Source organism: Vitis riparia, chromosome 3 (genome assembly GCF_004353265.1).
Source record: "Vitis riparia cultivar Riparia Gloire de Montpellier isolate 1030 chromosome 3, EGFV_Vit.rip_1.0, whole genome shotgun sequence".
NCBI lineage: Eukaryota > Viridiplantae > Streptophyta > Magnoliopsida > Vitales > Vitaceae > Vitis > Vitis riparia.
The window spans coordinates 4,308,747-4,324,050 of record NC_048433.1 but is presented as its reverse complement, the minus strand read 5'-3'; the positions used below and the strand labels follow the sequence as shown (position 1 = coordinate 4,324,050).

Sequence of the window (15,304 nt, the reverse complement as noted above, 5' to 3'; positions counted from 1 at the left end):
ATTTTCAATGAACAAATCGTGTTATATAGGACTTGAAAGGAGCTTCATATTATTTATTATCATCTAGAGCTGTCTACACTAAATTAGGATGGCACGTGTGTAGAGCGTGAATTCCTACTTGTGAGTGTTCTAGCGAATGTAGTTTTGAACCATTTTCGAGTATAGCCTGCAAGCTATTGTCTACTCCAAATGTTTGGTAGTGTTTATAGAACCTAAGGAGGTATGATCTTCTTAGCTTTTCTGTCATTAAGCAGAATGGAAAGTAAGAAAAAATGTGTGGCACAAACTTCCCCAATTAGCTCAGGCAGGTTCCCAACGTTTGGACTTGGAGAACGTGGGAAGCAAATCTGCTCACCCTTATTGATTTGTTTTGTAGGTGGTCTCCTTGCTTAAATTGAATTTTGAATTTCTTAAATCATATCTTATCTGATCTGGAAAGTATTTTAAATTATTGAGGTTGTAGTTTATTTTATTATCTACAGATTAAAAAGAAAGAAAATTCTCCTCTAACTCCAACCTCCTCTCTATCTTTGCCTAACAACTCAAGATCCCTTAAGCCGAGACAAACTAAAACCTCAAAAGCCCAAGAAACAGGATAATAATATGACCATATATAATTTTTCAAAATAATTTTCATTACATTCTAATTAAAAAAACTACCCAAATTTTGGGTCAAGATAATCAATTGGTGAATGAGACGGAACAATAAGCAAAGTGGGAATTGGATTGTTTTGATGCAGCACTTGATGGTTAAAAAGTTGTTTAGTTAGATTTTTTTTTTTCCTTAAAATTTGACACAATAAATTTTGTATCTTTGGTTGCCAGTTCCTTCTCCAAATTGGAGACATATTTTGCACATTGCATTCATAGCTAGATGCTACACTCATACTCCCTGCAATTGTGGATTTTGCGAAAGTGGACAATCTCTTGACTTTTTCGGCTGATAACTATAGGTTTTTGTTTTTAGTCTCCTAATTTTGAATGATTGAATCCATAGGGGGCTCCACCTCCACCTTTAAAGCACACTTCTCTAAAATATGTGTATTATGTGGTTCTCTAAAATATCTATGTACCGTGTGCTGTGTGGTGTGTAAGTAAAGAGAAGTAAAACTTGATACCAAAATCAACACACCACTTGATTTTCAATGAACAAATCGTGTTATATAGGACTTGAAAGGAGCTTCATATTATTTATTATCATCTAGAGCTGTCTACACTAAATTAGGATGGCACATGTGTAGAGCATGAATTCCTATTTATTTATTACTACTTGTGAGTGTTCTAGCGCATGTAGTTTTGAACCATTTTCGAAGCCTTTTCCTATTTATGGTACCTGAGAAAGGTGATTCTTTCTACTGACCCATTTGCTCTGGTACTAACTAGTCATGGGATTCTCCCTTCAGCCACAAGATATCACAGTTTTTGGGCTTCTTCTTGCTACAATCTGTTTGTTGTTGGCAACGGTATTTAATGCCAAAGGGAACAAGAAGAAAGGCAAAAGGCCACAGGAGCCATCCGGGCGATGGCCTATTATCGGTCACCTTCATCTTCTAGGAGCAGACAAGCTGCTACATCGGACACTTGGAGACATGGCTGATAAGTATGGACCAATCTTTTGCATTCGTCTTGGCCTTCGTAAAGCTCTGGTGGTTAGTAGCTGGGAAGTAGCAAAGGAATGCTACACTACCAATGACAAGGTATTCGCCACTCGACCAAGATCCTTAGCAGTAAAGCTCATGGGCTATGATCATGCCATGTTTGGACTTGCTCCCTATGGACCATACTGGCGTGATGTTCGGAAGCTAGCCATGGTTGAGCTCCTCTCAAACCGCCAGCTTGAGATGCTCAAACATGTCCAACACTCAGAAGTTGAGTTCTTAATAAAAGAGCTCTATGGGCAATGGGCACGAAACAAGGACAGCCCCGCTTTGGTGGAGATGAAGGAAAGATTTGGGAACTTGGTAATGAATGTAATGGCGAGAGCAATTGCAGGGAAACGGTATTTTGGGACCCATGCCTGTGGTGATGAGCCAAAACGGGGCAAAAAGGCCATGGACGATTTTATGCTTCTAGTGGGGCTGTTCATGGTCTCGGATGCCATCCCTTTTCTCGGCTGGTTGGACACGGTGAAAGGGTATACCACTGATATGAAGAAAATAGCTAAGGAGGTGGATTATTTGCTTGGAAGGTGGGTGGAGGAGCATCGCCAGAATAGGCTTTATGCGAACGACAATGGGGCTGAGCAAGACTTCATCCATGCCATGCTTTCTGTCATAGATGATGGCCAATTCTCTGGTCGTGATCCTGATACCGTCATTAAGGCCACTTGCTTGGTATGTCCCTGCTACTTCCATAACTTGACCATGAAATGAAAATAGAGAAAAAAAAAAAAAAAAAACACCATCTACTATCACAATTTCTGCAACTTTTTCTGCCCAATTTCGTAAACCCTCCTCGCATTTCTACAATGATTCATCAAATCCAGTATAGCTTTATCATCTGTATTTATAATGACAAACCAGGCGGGGTGATCAAATTTCACTTGGATTCTTATTCACGGTTTGTTTTGTCATTCTGATAAACATGGTATTTCACTACTGATAAGTAAACTTTTTCTGATCACTTATTGAAGATAACACCATATGTTGATTGCAGAACCTTATCGTAGCTGGCTATGACACAACCGCTATCACTCTTACATGGGCCCTCTCTCTTCTACTGAACAACCGCCACGCGCTAAAAAAATCACAAGCAGAGCTGGAAATCCATGTGGGTAAGCATCGCCAAGTGGATGGATCAGATATAAAGAACCTAGTCTACCTGCAGGCCATCGTCAAGGAAACATTACGATTGTACCCTCCTGGGCCACTTTCCGCGCCGCATGAGGCCATGGAAGATTGCACTGTGGCAGGCTTTCACATCCAAGCTGGGACGCGCCTTTTGGTTAATCTCTGGAAGTTGCATCGTGACCCCAGAGTCTGGTTGGACCCTTTGGAGTTCCAACCAGAGAGGTTCCTGACAAACCATGCAGGTTTGGATGTTAGGGGTAAAAATTATGAATTTCTACCCTTTGGTTCAGGTAGAAGGGTATGCCCAGGAATCTCACTTGCACTGGAGATGACGCATCTGACACTAGCCAGACTGCTTCATGGTTTTGAATTGGGAGTAGTTGCAGATTCACCGGTGGATATGACTGAAGGTCCTGGGTTGACTGCCCCCAAAGCAACCCCGCTGGAGGTCACCATTGTTCCAAGGCTACCTTTCGAGCTCTATAGTTATGAAGCAGCATAGAAAGTAAATAATACTCTGTGAGCCAGAGAGTCCCCTAATTAGCCCAATGCTTTAGGGTATATTTATGTTGTGTAACTCACTTTGAATGGCCTGTGTAGTGGGTGTTCTCCTTTCTTGTCTTCTCGTCTCAAATTTCATCCACTTGGATAGTAATAAATTTCCATCTATGAGTAATTCTTTGTGTTACTTAAAATATAGACCACAACTGCACCAGCAACAAAAGGCTGTTGCAACAACAGAACTCAACAAAACCAAGATCACTCAAGAATTGGGCAAGTAGTTAGCAATATGGTAGTGTAGTTTGAACTGTGCAAATAGTTAGGAATCTGATTGTGTAGTTTGTTATAGCTGAAACTTTAAATAGCAGAGTAGAGAACCTCTCCTGAACATGTAATTCTTCATCTCAACATACAGAAATTAAATTTGCATTCTCCTGATACAAACTTACATGGTATCAGAGCCACCCCATATTTCCTTCTCTTCGCATCAGTTTCATGGTTCCACCATGGCAATCTCAACTCAGTCTTCTCGGATACAAGCTAGAGCTGCAAATTCGTCCTCAGCCATAACTCAATCAATGCAGATGTTGAATCATGCACTGCCCATTAAACTTGATAAAGATAAACTACCTGTGTTGGAAAACACAAAACTTTGTAGAAAGTCTGGACATAGTGTGGTCCAATGTTATCATCGTTTCAATATAAACTTCCAAGGGGTAAATACCAACTCTGAATCTAAGCCCCATGCAACTAACAGAAATCGAGATTAAGCCCATGTCGTGATTGCATCTTCTATTAACATAAAGAGTAAGGAATGGTTCTTTGACACTCGCGCCACCCATCATCTTTCTCAAACTACCACCTCTCTGGACAATATACAATCATATAATGGCAATGACAAGGTGACAATCGGGAATGGTACACAATTTCTCATTCTTCATACGGCTACTAAAATTTTTCAGTTTCCTTTTAAAGTGTTTCAATTAAAAAGAGTTCTTCATGCTCCTCATCTTGCAACCAATCTTTTTAGTGTCTCTCAATTCTGTGCTGACAACAATACATTTGTTGAGTTTCTCCTCGGTTCTTTCTTGTCAAAGAACAGGTTACCAAGAAAGTTCTTCTCAAAGGTCATCTCGAACGAGGATTGTATAAATTTCCTACCAATTTTAGCTCCACTACAGGCTTGTTCTCTAGCCTCAACAACTTTTCATCTTCAAATTCCACGATTGAGCTTTAGCATTCTCAACTTGGTCATACTGCTGAAGATACATTGAAACATGTTCTGAACAACTGTAATATTTCTTATCAATGTAATAAACACCAAATCTATTGTGTCTATCAATATGCAAAAAGTCACAAGTTGCCATTTTCGTTGTCCATGTCAAGAGCATCTCATCCTTTAGCACTTGTTCATGCTAATTGTTGGTTGTAGTTTCACCCTTAAAACAGAGATTGGCTATAAAAAAAAAAAAAAAAAAAAAATGGAAAAGTAACACCTAGGAATAAAGGAGTTAAAAATAGTCCACCAAAAAACAAAGGACCTTTTTTCTTTTCTTCACTTTGTATTCTCGGTTATGTTGTTTTTGTTGTACAGTATGTAGTTTTCAAACCAAATGCAAAGAGATTTAACTTGAGTAAACCTCTCCACATGGAAGCATGACAACCACTCAAAACATAAAAACAGAAAACTTATTTTTTACATATATAACCTAAACACAGCATAGGCACATTATGTTACATTCTCCTCCTAATGTGATGTTCCTCCACACCCAAAAGCTTTCGGAAGTGAACCCAAAAGTTTCTCAACAATTCTTTTACCACTAATTTCTTCGCCATATGACTTCATCTGATTTACTAATCTAAAAGAAAACTCATTTAGAATTTCATTCTCCTTCATTTTCATATTTTCCAACTCTCTTCTTAAAGCTTGAAGCTTTACTGACCAGGTTCTTTTATCTCCTTGGAACTACAATTGAAGGATGTCCCATGCTTCTTTAGTTTTTGAAGCTCTCATAATTCTTGGATAGATGTTGTTAACAACACCTTATTGAATAAATAACAGAGCTTTTGCATTCATTTTTTTTCAATTCTTTCAACTGATTTTTTTCAACCGAAGTTAGTGTAATCACATTTTCAAGTTCATCAAAACCATTTTCAACCAAATCCCGAACATCTTGATTTATAAATAATGTTTTCGTTTTTATGCACCAAAAATCATAATTTTCTCATTCAAATAATGGAATAGAAGAAGGTTGAGAACTCATACTTGCAACACTTGAGCTAGCCATTGATCTACTCTTCAAATCCTTGGTCCGTCTACTTCAAGATTGATGGTTTCTAGCTACACAATCTGATTGCACAGCAACAACACCAATTGTTCTTCATTTTCTCTTTCCTTGTTTGTCTTCAAATTTTGATGCTTGAATGACCACCAATTCAGTTGTATTATGGATTTGGATTTGGGCCTTCAGATTAAAAGAAACCCTGGTATTCTCCATATCTAAAAAAGAGGAAATTTCTGAAAATTCCATACACAAGAGGCATGTTGTAAGAGATAAGAGGGCTTGAAAAGAAGAGGTGGATTATATTAGATTGGAAACAACAAGGTGGATCGAAGATTAGATTGAGAGATGGATTCGATAAATAGGTGGGCTCTGATACCAGTTCTGTTGGTTGTAGTTTCAGCCTAAAAACAGAGATTGGCTATAGAAAGAAAAAATGGAAGAGTAACACCTAGGAACAGAGGAGTTAAAAACAGTCGACCAAAAAACAAAGGACCCTTTTTCTTTTCTTTCCTTTGTATTCTCGATTCTATTGTTTTTGTTGTATAGTATGTAGTTTTCAAACCAGATGCAAAGAGATTTAACTTGAGTAAATCTCTCCACATGGAAGCATGACAACCACTCAAAACATAAAAAACAAAAAACTTAATTTTTACATATATAACCTAAACACAGCATAGGCACATTATGTTATACTAATATCTGGGGTCCTGCACCCACTTTGTCTACTTCCGATGCATGATTTTTTCTGCTACTCATAGATGGCTTCTCAAGATTTTCTTGGCTTTATCCACTGCACACCAAAGATTAAGTGCTTACAATGTTTATAAAATTTCTCACTTTAGTGGAAAAACAACTTAACTTCAAAATTAAGAGCCTACAATCAAATAATGATGGTGAATTCAAAGAATTTTCTTCCTATCTTGCTGCTCATAGCATTGAACACAAGTTCTCCTACCCATACACACCTGAACAGAATGGGAGAGTCAAGCAGAAATTGAGACATGTTATAGAAACTAGTCTTGCTTTTCTAGCCAAAGCCTCCTTACCTCTCTCTTTCTGGTTGTATGTTTTTCATACTGCCAAATTCCTCATCAACCATCTACCTACCAAGGTACTTAAATATCAATCTCCATTTCAAACTCTTTTCGGGAAAATTCCTAATTATCATTATCTCAAGACATTTGGTTGTCTTTGCTACCCATACATTAGACCATACAACAAGCAAAAACTGCAACATTGTTCTACTCCATGCATCTTTCTTGGCTATAGAAACAATCACAAAGGATACTTATATTTTGATCCAAAAACTACCAGACTATATAACTAGACATGTTGTTTCTCATGAATCAATCTTTCCAGCTCTATCACCTTCAACTTCTTCTAATCCTAGTTCTTCCATTTACACTCATGCATTTCTTCCCATAAACATGTCCTATTCTCTTGCTTTATCTTCTCCTGACGTTCCACAGCATAACCCCACACCTTTGTCTTCACCACTTCACTCATCTTCTGACCACACCCTTCAAACTATACTTAACAATGCTCCTCAGCATCCTCTTATTATTACTAATTATCATATGATCACGCATGCCAAGGATGGCATTGTAAAAAAAGAAAGCTTTTTTGTCTCACATGCCCACTAAACCAGCAAAATTTTCTCAAGCTATCAAAAGTTTCTACTAGTCCAAGGCTATGTAACAAGAGTATGATATTCTACTCAAAAACAAAACATGGAATCTAGTTCTTGCTCCTCCAAATGCCAATATTATCGATTGCAAATGGGTCTGCAAATTAAAACATAACCCGAATGGAACCATTGCTCGTTACAAGGCTCTCCTAGTTGCCAAAGGTTTACCCAAACACATGGTCTTGATTAATTTGAAACCTTCAGCCCGTTGTCAAAGCTTCAAGCATCAAAATAGTGTTTGCTCTTATTATCTCTTTTGGTTGGACAATTCGTCAGCTTGATGTGCAAAACGCCTTCCTCAACAGTGATCTCTAAGAGCAAGTCTTCATGCGCCAACCACCTGGTTTTATCAACTCTCGATTTCCTACTCACGTCTGCAAACTTAACAAAACCATTTATGTGCTTAAACAAGCTCCTAGAGCATGGTACACCAAGCTCGGTCATGCTCTTCTTAGCTAGGGTTTTCAAGCCTCCCATGCAGACAGCTCCATGTTATTTCTTCACACTGCCAATGATGTGCTTATCTTATTGATCTATGTTGATGACATCCTCTTAATAGGTAGTGATCCTCATTGTGTTTCTTCATTTTCTTCTCGTCTTAATGTTACATTCGCTCCTCGAGATCTTAGTCATCTTCAATATTTTCTTGGTCTAAAGACTATGCAAGCAAAAAACTCAGTTCATTTGAATCAACACGAATATGTCCATGATCTTCTTCAACGTACCAATATGCTTGAATCCAAATCTGCTTCTGCACCTGGTATGGTTGGTCAAAATTTATCCAAACATGATAGAGATCTTTCCATGATGTCACACTATATTGGCACAGTTGGTGCTCTTCAATATCTCACATTAACGAGACCTAATATTTCATTTGTTGTCAACATATCATGCCAGTTTATGAGTAGTCCCTCCAACACACATTGGTTTTCTGTAAAGCGCATCTTACGTTATCTTAAAGGCACTACATCTTATGGTATTTCCATGCAACTGTCTCTCTTTGGACATTTAAGCATACACTGATGCAGATTGGGCTTTTTGTACAAATGACAAAAGAAGCACCAGTGGCTATTGTATTTTCATTGGGCCAAAATTGGCAGCAAGTAGAAAGTTGTTTCAAGAAGTATCGTGGCATAACTGTTGACACTTCCGAAATTGCTTGGATTCAATCTCTACTCATCGAGTTATGTCTTTCTCCTTCAACACCACCACTTCTGTGGTGTGACAACCAAAGTGTTGTACATCTTGCTGCCAATCCCATATTTCATGCTCAAGCAAAGCATATTGAACTCGACCTTCATTTTATTCGTAATAAAGTCCTTCAAAACCAACTTAGTATTCGGTATCTTCTCTCTTTCAACCAAATCATTGATATCTTCACTAAACATATCTCAAGCTCTCGGTTTTTTTAGCTTTCGAACCAAACTCTTTATTGTTCTCAAACCTTTGTTCCCAAACCTGCGAGCTTGTGGGGGGATGATAGGCCACAACTGCACTAGCAACAGAAGGCTGTTGCAACAACAGAACTCAATAGAACCAAGATCACTCAAGAACTTTGCAAGTAGTTAGGAATTTGGTAGTGTAGTTTGAATTGTGAAAATAGTTAGGAATTTGGTAGTGTAGTTTGTTACAACTGAAACTATAAATAGCAGAGTAGAGAACCTCTCCTGAACATGTAATTCTTCCAATCAATATACATAAACTAAATTTGCATTCTCCTTATACAAACTTTATACTCCTTTCTCATCTTCTCATCTCAAATTTCATCCACTTGGATGGTAATAAATTTCTATCTATGAGTAATTCTTTTTGTGTTACTTAAAATATCTTAAGTTTGTTTTTGATAAAAACAAAAACATGTTTGACACTATAAAAAAAAAAATAGAAAATGGTTTTGAGTTCTACGTCTTTCAACTATTCTCACTTATTTTAAAAAATAAATATAAAAATATGTAAAATGATAATAAATAAATAAATAAAGTACTGACATAAAAAGTTATTTTAAAAAAATATATATATTTAAAAACATAAAAATAAGTTAATAATATTTCAAATTCTAAAATAAAATTTTATTCACAAAACATCAGAGAACAATTTTTAGAAACAATTCTCAAATATCATTTTTCATAATTGTTTTTTAAAACACTTCCCATTTCTCTATAGTTTAGAGAATTATTTATTAAGAGTCATCTTGCCAGTGATCCTAAGAAGCGTTTTTAGTTCAAAAAAAGTTTTTGAAAAAACATTAGATGTTTGACAGAATTTAGGAAATATTTTTCAAATTTTGAAAAATCATTTTCTAGAGAAATGCTTAATAGATGATTTCACAAAAAAACAATTTATGAGAAAACACTGCCAATAAAAAAAATTGAGTAGAAACACTTTCAAATGCACTTAAAATATTTTTCTAAAAAATATTACAAGTGATTTTTTAACTTTTTAAAACCATTGTTAAATTTTATCTAATTTTTTTTTCTCAAAAATATTTTTGTACGTAAGCTAGAACTAGAAGTACTTCTAACCTCAAAGAATCTTTACCCAGCCGTTAACGTTTTAGACACCGTGGTTACCAGGCCCTTCTCTCATGCAATTGCTTATATAAAAACAAACGCTTTTGTTACTTGGTACTAGAGCGCATTAGAACTTTAGACAAAACAGAAGATTCCTTACTTTTATTTAGGCATCAAACCCACTCATTCAAGCATATTTAAATTTAAATGCAGTCGTCCATGTATACACAAAAGACCCATTACCAAGAAGGTGATCATCCTTTTTCAGGGTTGGTTGTTCAAAATTCAAAATCAGTTAGCTGAAGAACAGAAAGGAAAAGAACAGAGCTGAATTTGCAGAAAAGTATTTTTTTCTTTTTCCTTTTCTAAGGATCTTGGAATCCTTTTCCTAGTATAGACAGAACATTAGAGGTATATATATGGTAGTGGGAAGTGATTCTTCCCCATAAAACATTTTCTTTTCTATTGAGTCATGGGATTCTATCTTCAGCTTCAAGGGATCATAGTTTTTAGCCTTCTGTTTGCTATCATCTGTTTGATTAAGGGCAAAGGGAACAGAAACAGAGGAAAAAGGGCACCAGAACCATCACGGGCATGACCTTTAATCGGACACCTTCATCTTCTACGAGCAGGCAAGCCCCAACATCAAGCATTTGGAGCCATGGCAGATAAGTATGGACCAATCTTTTGCTTTCATATTGGCCTGCGCAAAACTTCGGTGGTTAGCAGCTGGGAAGTAGCAAAAGAATGTTTCACTACCATGGACAAAGCATTTGCCACTCAACCCAGATCCTTGGCAGGAAAGCTCATGGGCTATGACCATTCCATGTTTGGCTTCTCTCCTTGCAGGGCATACTGCCATGATGTAAGGAACCTGGCCTCGATTGTGTTGGATTGTGAAGTTTGAACCAGTTTTATTGCGCTTCACTTTGGGATGTCGGGAGTCGAGCTGCCTGATCAACTCACGAGGGTCAAATGGTTGCAAAATTTGTTGACAAAGGTGAGATTCAAACATGTGATGAATGTTTTGTATAGTGATAGCCAAAGTGCAATACATTTTGCTAAGAATTCAGCATTTCATTCTAGGACTAGACATATAACAATTCTTTATCACTTCATCATGCCTTTGCTTGAAGATGGAATGTTAACACTTGTGAAGATACACAATAACAAGAATCCAACTTACATGTTGACCAAAGCACTAATAGCGGAGAATCTGGAGCTATGTGTAGCTTCAATGGGTCAAGGGTGAGGACAGGTTGTTTGAGTGCACTATACCCATTAATCATTGAAGGAGGAGATTTATTGTGTTTCAGTTTCCAAGCGTAAGATTATTAGATTGTCAAGCGTGAATCAATTTTATTGTGTTTCACTCGGAATGTTAGGGGTTGAGATTCTAGGTTAGCTCAAGGTGATCGAGCTCGCAAGGGTTGAGCTACCCAATGAGCTCGATTGTGGGGATCAAGTTGCCCGATCAACTCATGGGAGTTAAAAGGGGTAGCGCCCCTTGAGAAAAAAAAAATATATATATATATATATATGCATTGATTGATGAGTTTACCCCTATTATATATTTAACTTTTTTACATTTAGGGTTTTATTTTTCTTAGAGTGTGACCACAATTGAGAGATTTTTTTTTAGAGTTTCATCATTATAACTCATTTTTCATTTTGATTAGTGGATTGTTAAGTATTGGTGCACTCTGTGGACATAGGGATCACATTTATCGCCGAACCAAGTTAAAATTCTTGTCTTTTTCTTTATTTTCTACTCGTGTGTGTGATTTGATTAACAGGTTGAGCTCTTCTCAAGCCACCAGCTTGAGTTACTCAATCATGTCCGGGACTCAGAAGTCCAGCTTTTCATCAAAGAGCTCTACGGGCAATGGATACAAAATGGGGATAGACCTCTCTTGGTCGAGATGAAGGAGAAGTGTTGGCACCTGGCAGCAAATGTAGTGGTGAGCGCAGTAGCTGGGAAACGGTATTTTGGCGCTGTTACAAATGACTATGAGCCAAGACAGTGCCGCAAGGCCCTTGGCGATTTCTTATATCTCTTGGGGATATTTATGGTTTCTGATGCAATCCCCTTCCTTGGCTGGTTGGACACAGTGAGAGGATATACGGCAAAAATGAAGAGAACAGCTAGGGAGGTGGATCAGGTGCTGGGAAGCTGGGTGGAGGAGCACGGCTGGAAAAGGGTCTTTGGAAGTATGAACAAGGCTCATCAGGACTTTCAGTGCATTTGATAATGATTATATTAAGTGTTTTTAGTCTTTTTAATAGTTAAAAATTTTTCTTTCAAGTATTGAAAATGTTAGGAACACTTCCTAAAATCACTGTCAAATACACTCTTCATCCATACGATTCTGTCTGTTATCAAGAATGGTCAGTTCTCCGATCATGACCATGACACTGTCATTAAGGCTACTTGCTTGGTATGTTTCTTCTACTTTCCTTGTCAAATTCCATAAACCTCCACACACTTCTGTAAGGAAACAGCAAACCTCCATCATGATTTGTTTTGTCCAGCTGTTACACTTACTATTTCAGGACTGATGATTAACTCTCAACTTTCTTTGACAAAATTTCTGGGAATAATGAAAACTATGATAAACTTTTAAATTGTTCTACCGACAGCTAGACTCACTATTTTTTAACACATACTGATCAAAGGAGCCATATCACCGGCTCAAAAGACCAACATGGATGTAATGTTGATGTAGACTCTTATATAGGCGGCTTTGATTCAACAGTGATCACACTGACCTGAGCCCTCTCTCTGCTAATGAACAATCCCAGCACTCTAAAAAGAGCACAAGATGAGTTAGACATCAAAGTGGGAAAGCATCGCAAAGTGAATGAGTCAGACATAAAGAACCTAGTCTACTTGCAAGCCATAATCAAGGAAACCTTACGACTGTACCCTGCTGCAAAGCTTTCAGTGCCACGTGAGGCCATGGAGGATTGCAACGTGGCAGGCTTCCACATCCAAGCTGGAACTCGCCTTCTGGTTAACCTGTGGAAGTTGCCCCGGGACTCCGAAATTTGGCCGGATCCTTTGGAGTTCCAACCTGGGGGGTTCCTAACGAAGCAGTGGATTTTGAGGTCGTGCATCTGACACTAGCCATCTGACACTTCCTAAAATAATATTTAAGATTATATTTAGTTTTTGGAAAATATGAAAGAAAACATGAGAGGAAAAAAAAAGGGAAAATAGAAGAAAATAAAAAATTAAGAAAATTTTTTTAAAAAAATCAATAATTCATTTTTATAACATAATAACTTAAATGAATAAATACAATAAAGATATGGTTTTCATGGGACAAATTTCTTAAAATAATGCGCTAGCCTAACTTAGATTAACTCCTAAAAACTTGCATCATGCTGGAGGCTCTCCTATTATAACATGTCAAGTCTTCATCTTTGAGCTTTCAAAAGCATTTGCATCATGATTAAACAAAGGATTAAACAATAATCTTTTGTTTTGTTATTATCAAAATAGTCTTTAAAAAGCTTTAGCCTAACAACTCATGGTTTCTTATGTAATCCCTTCCTTGGTTGGTTACACACGGTGAAGGGGGTATAAGGCAAAAATGAAGAGTACAGCTAGGGAGGTGTATCATGTGCTTGAAAGATGATTGGAGGAGCATCCTTTCAAGAGGCTTGCTGGGAGTATAAATGAAGCTAAACAAGACTTCATCCATGTCATGCCGTCTGCTATAGGAGATGGACAGTTTTCTGGTCATAACACTGACACAATCATTAAGGGTGCTTGCTTGGTATCTCCCTGTTCTTCCTATTTTTTGATGAAATTAACAGTACACCGAGTTGCACTGTTTTCACTTGCACTATTTTCAGTGTTGCATTAGTAGTGTTGAATTGCAAAGCATGAATCAGTTTTATATATCACATAGAAGATGTTGGGGGTCAAATCACCCGTTGAGCTCACAATGGTTAAGGTGCCCATTTAGCTTTGTAGAGATTGAAGGGGAAAGGCCGATAGATAATTTTTTTTATTTATTAAATGATGAGTTTATCCCTATTGTATTTAATCGGCTTATGATTTAGAGTTTCGTTAAAGGGTTTTGTTTGAGAGAGAGAATTGTATGTATGACCATGATTGGGAGGAGAAGGATAACTTTCGCCATTATAACTTTCCTATCTTTATTAATTAGATTAGTAGATTCTTCTTGCTACAATCTGTCTGTTGTTGGCAACAGCACTTAATGCCAAAGGGAACAAGAAGAAAGGCAAAAGGCCACCAGAGCCGTCCGGGCAATGGCCTCTTATCGGTCACCTTCATCTTCTAGGAGCAGACAAGCTGCTACATCGGACACTTGGAGACATGGCTGATAAGTATGGACCCATCTTTTGCGTTCGTCTTGGCCTCAAAAAGCATTGGTGGTTTGTAGCTGGGAAGTAGCAAAGAAATGTTACACTACAAGTGACAAGGTATTCGCCACTCGACCAAAATCCTTAGCAATAAAGCTCATGGGCTATGATCATGGCTCGTTTGTCTTTGCTCCTTATGGACCATACTGGTGTGATGTGCGGAAGCTAGCCATGGTTGAGCTACTGTCAAACCGCCAGCTTGAGATGCACAAACATGTCCAGGACTCAGAAGTCAAGATCTTAATAAAAGAGTTTTATGGGCAATGGGCAAGCAACAAGGACGGCCCCGCTTTGGTGGAGATGAAGGAAAGATTTGGGAACTTGTCACTGAACGTAGTGATGACAGAAAATTCTGGGAAACGGTATTTTGGGACCCATGCCTGTGGTGATGAGCCAAAACGGGGCAAGAAGGCCTTTGATGATTTCATGATTCTAGTGGGGCTGTTCATGGTCTCGGATGCCATCCCTTTTCTCGGCTGGTTGGACACGGTGAAAATGTTTACCGCTCAAATGAAGAGAGTAGCTGAGGAGGTGGATTATGTGCTTGGAAGCTGGGTGGAGGAGCATCGCCAGAATAGGCTTTCTGCGAACGACAATGGGGCTGAGCAAGACTTCATCCATGCCATGCTTTCTGTCATAGATGATGGCCAATTCTCTGGTCGTGATCCTGACACCATCATTAAGGGCACTTGCTCGGTATGTCCCTGCTACTTCCATAACTTGAGCATGAAACGAAAAGAAAAAAACCACCAGCCACTATCATAATTTCTGCAACTTTTTCTGCCCAATTTCCTAAACCCTCCTCACATTTCTACAAGGATTCATCAAATCCAGTATTGCTTTATCATCAGTATTTATAATGACAAACCAGGCGGGGTGATCAAATTTCACTTTTCAGGGTTTGTTTTATCATTCTGCTAAACATGGTATTTCACTACTGATAAGTAAACTTTTCCTGATCACTTATTGAAGTCGACATCATATGTTGATTGCAGAACCTTATATGAGCTAGCTATGACACAACAGCTATCACTCTTACATGGGCCCTCTCTTCTACTGAACAACCGCCATGTGCTAAAAAAAGCACAAGCAGACCTGATGACCACCTGGCTAATGATGGTTTGAACTCAATATTAA

At 37.9% G+C, this 15,304-nt stretch overlaps 3 protein-coding genes across 3 annotated transcripts; all 3 read left to right on the top strand.

Annotated features, from left to right (window-relative positions):
* The first annotated feature begins 1,246 nt into the window (after positions 1 to 1,246).
* On the top strand, positions 1,247 to 3,484 carry LOC117911107 (xanthotoxin 5-hydroxylase CYP82C4-like). The gene is made up of 2 exons (XM_034825309.1): positions 1,247 to 2,333; positions 2,656 to 3,484. Exons 1-2 carry the CDS (start codon positions 1,386 to 1,388, stop codon positions 3,289 to 3,291), a joined length of 1,584 nt encoding a protein of 527 aa, XP_034681200.1. The 5' UTR covers positions 1,247 to 1,385; the 3' UTR covers positions 3,292 to 3,484.
* Positions 3,485 to 10,433: 6,949 nt separating this feature from the next.
* On the top strand, positions 10,434 to 12,021 carry LOC117911625 (cytochrome P450 CYP82H23-like). Its single transcript, XM_034826027.1, has 2 exons — positions 10,434 to 10,673; positions 11,569 to 12,021. Exons 1-2 carry the CDS (start codon positions 10,434 to 10,436, stop codon positions 12,019 to 12,021), a joined length of 693 nt encoding a protein of 230 aa, XP_034681918.1.
* Positions 12,022 to 12,560: 539 nt separating this feature from the next.
* On the top strand, positions 12,561 to 15,292 carry LOC117911624 (cytochrome P450 CYP82H23-like). The gene is made up of 4 exons (XM_034826026.1): positions 12,561 to 12,885; positions 13,996 to 14,131; positions 14,188 to 14,863; positions 15,140 to 15,292. The coding sequence occupies exons 1-4, from the start codon at positions 12,561 to 12,563 to the stop codon at positions 15,290 to 15,292; spliced, it is 1,290 nt and encodes a 429-aa protein (XP_034681917.1).
* The last annotated feature ends 12 nt before the right edge of the window (positions 15,293 to 15,304 follow it).

Excerpts from the sequence above, each read along its gene's own strand:
- LOC117911107 (XM_034825309.1), top strand. The coding sequence starts at position 1,386 with ATGGGATTCTCCCTTCAGCCACAAGATATCACAGTTTTTGGGCTTCTT. Across the intron at positions 2,334-2,655 it reads TCATTAAGGCCACTTGCTTG|AACCTTATCGTAGCTGGCTA; the intron begins GTATGTCCCTGC and ends TGTTGATTGCAG.
- LOC117911625 (XM_034826027.1), top strand. The coding sequence starts at position 10,434 with ATGGCAGATAAGTATGGACCAATCTTTTGCTTTCATATTGGCCTGCGC. Across the intron at positions 10,674-11,568 it reads CGATTGTGTTGGATTGTGAA|GTTGAGCTCTTCTCAAGCCA; the intron begins GTTTGAACCAGT and ends TTTGATTAACAG.
- LOC117911624 (XM_034826026.1), top strand. The coding sequence starts at position 12,561 with ATGAACAATCCCAGCACTCTAAAAAGAGCACAAGATGAGTTAGACATC. Across the intron at positions 12,886-13,995 it reads GCAGTGGATTTTGAGGTCGT|CACTTAATGCCAAAGGGAAC; the intron begins GCATCTGACACT and ends TGTTGGCAACAG. Across the intron at positions 14,864-15,139 it reads TCATTAAGGGCACTTGCTCG|TCGACATCATATGTTGATTG; the intron begins GTATGTCCCTGC and ends CACTTATTGAAG.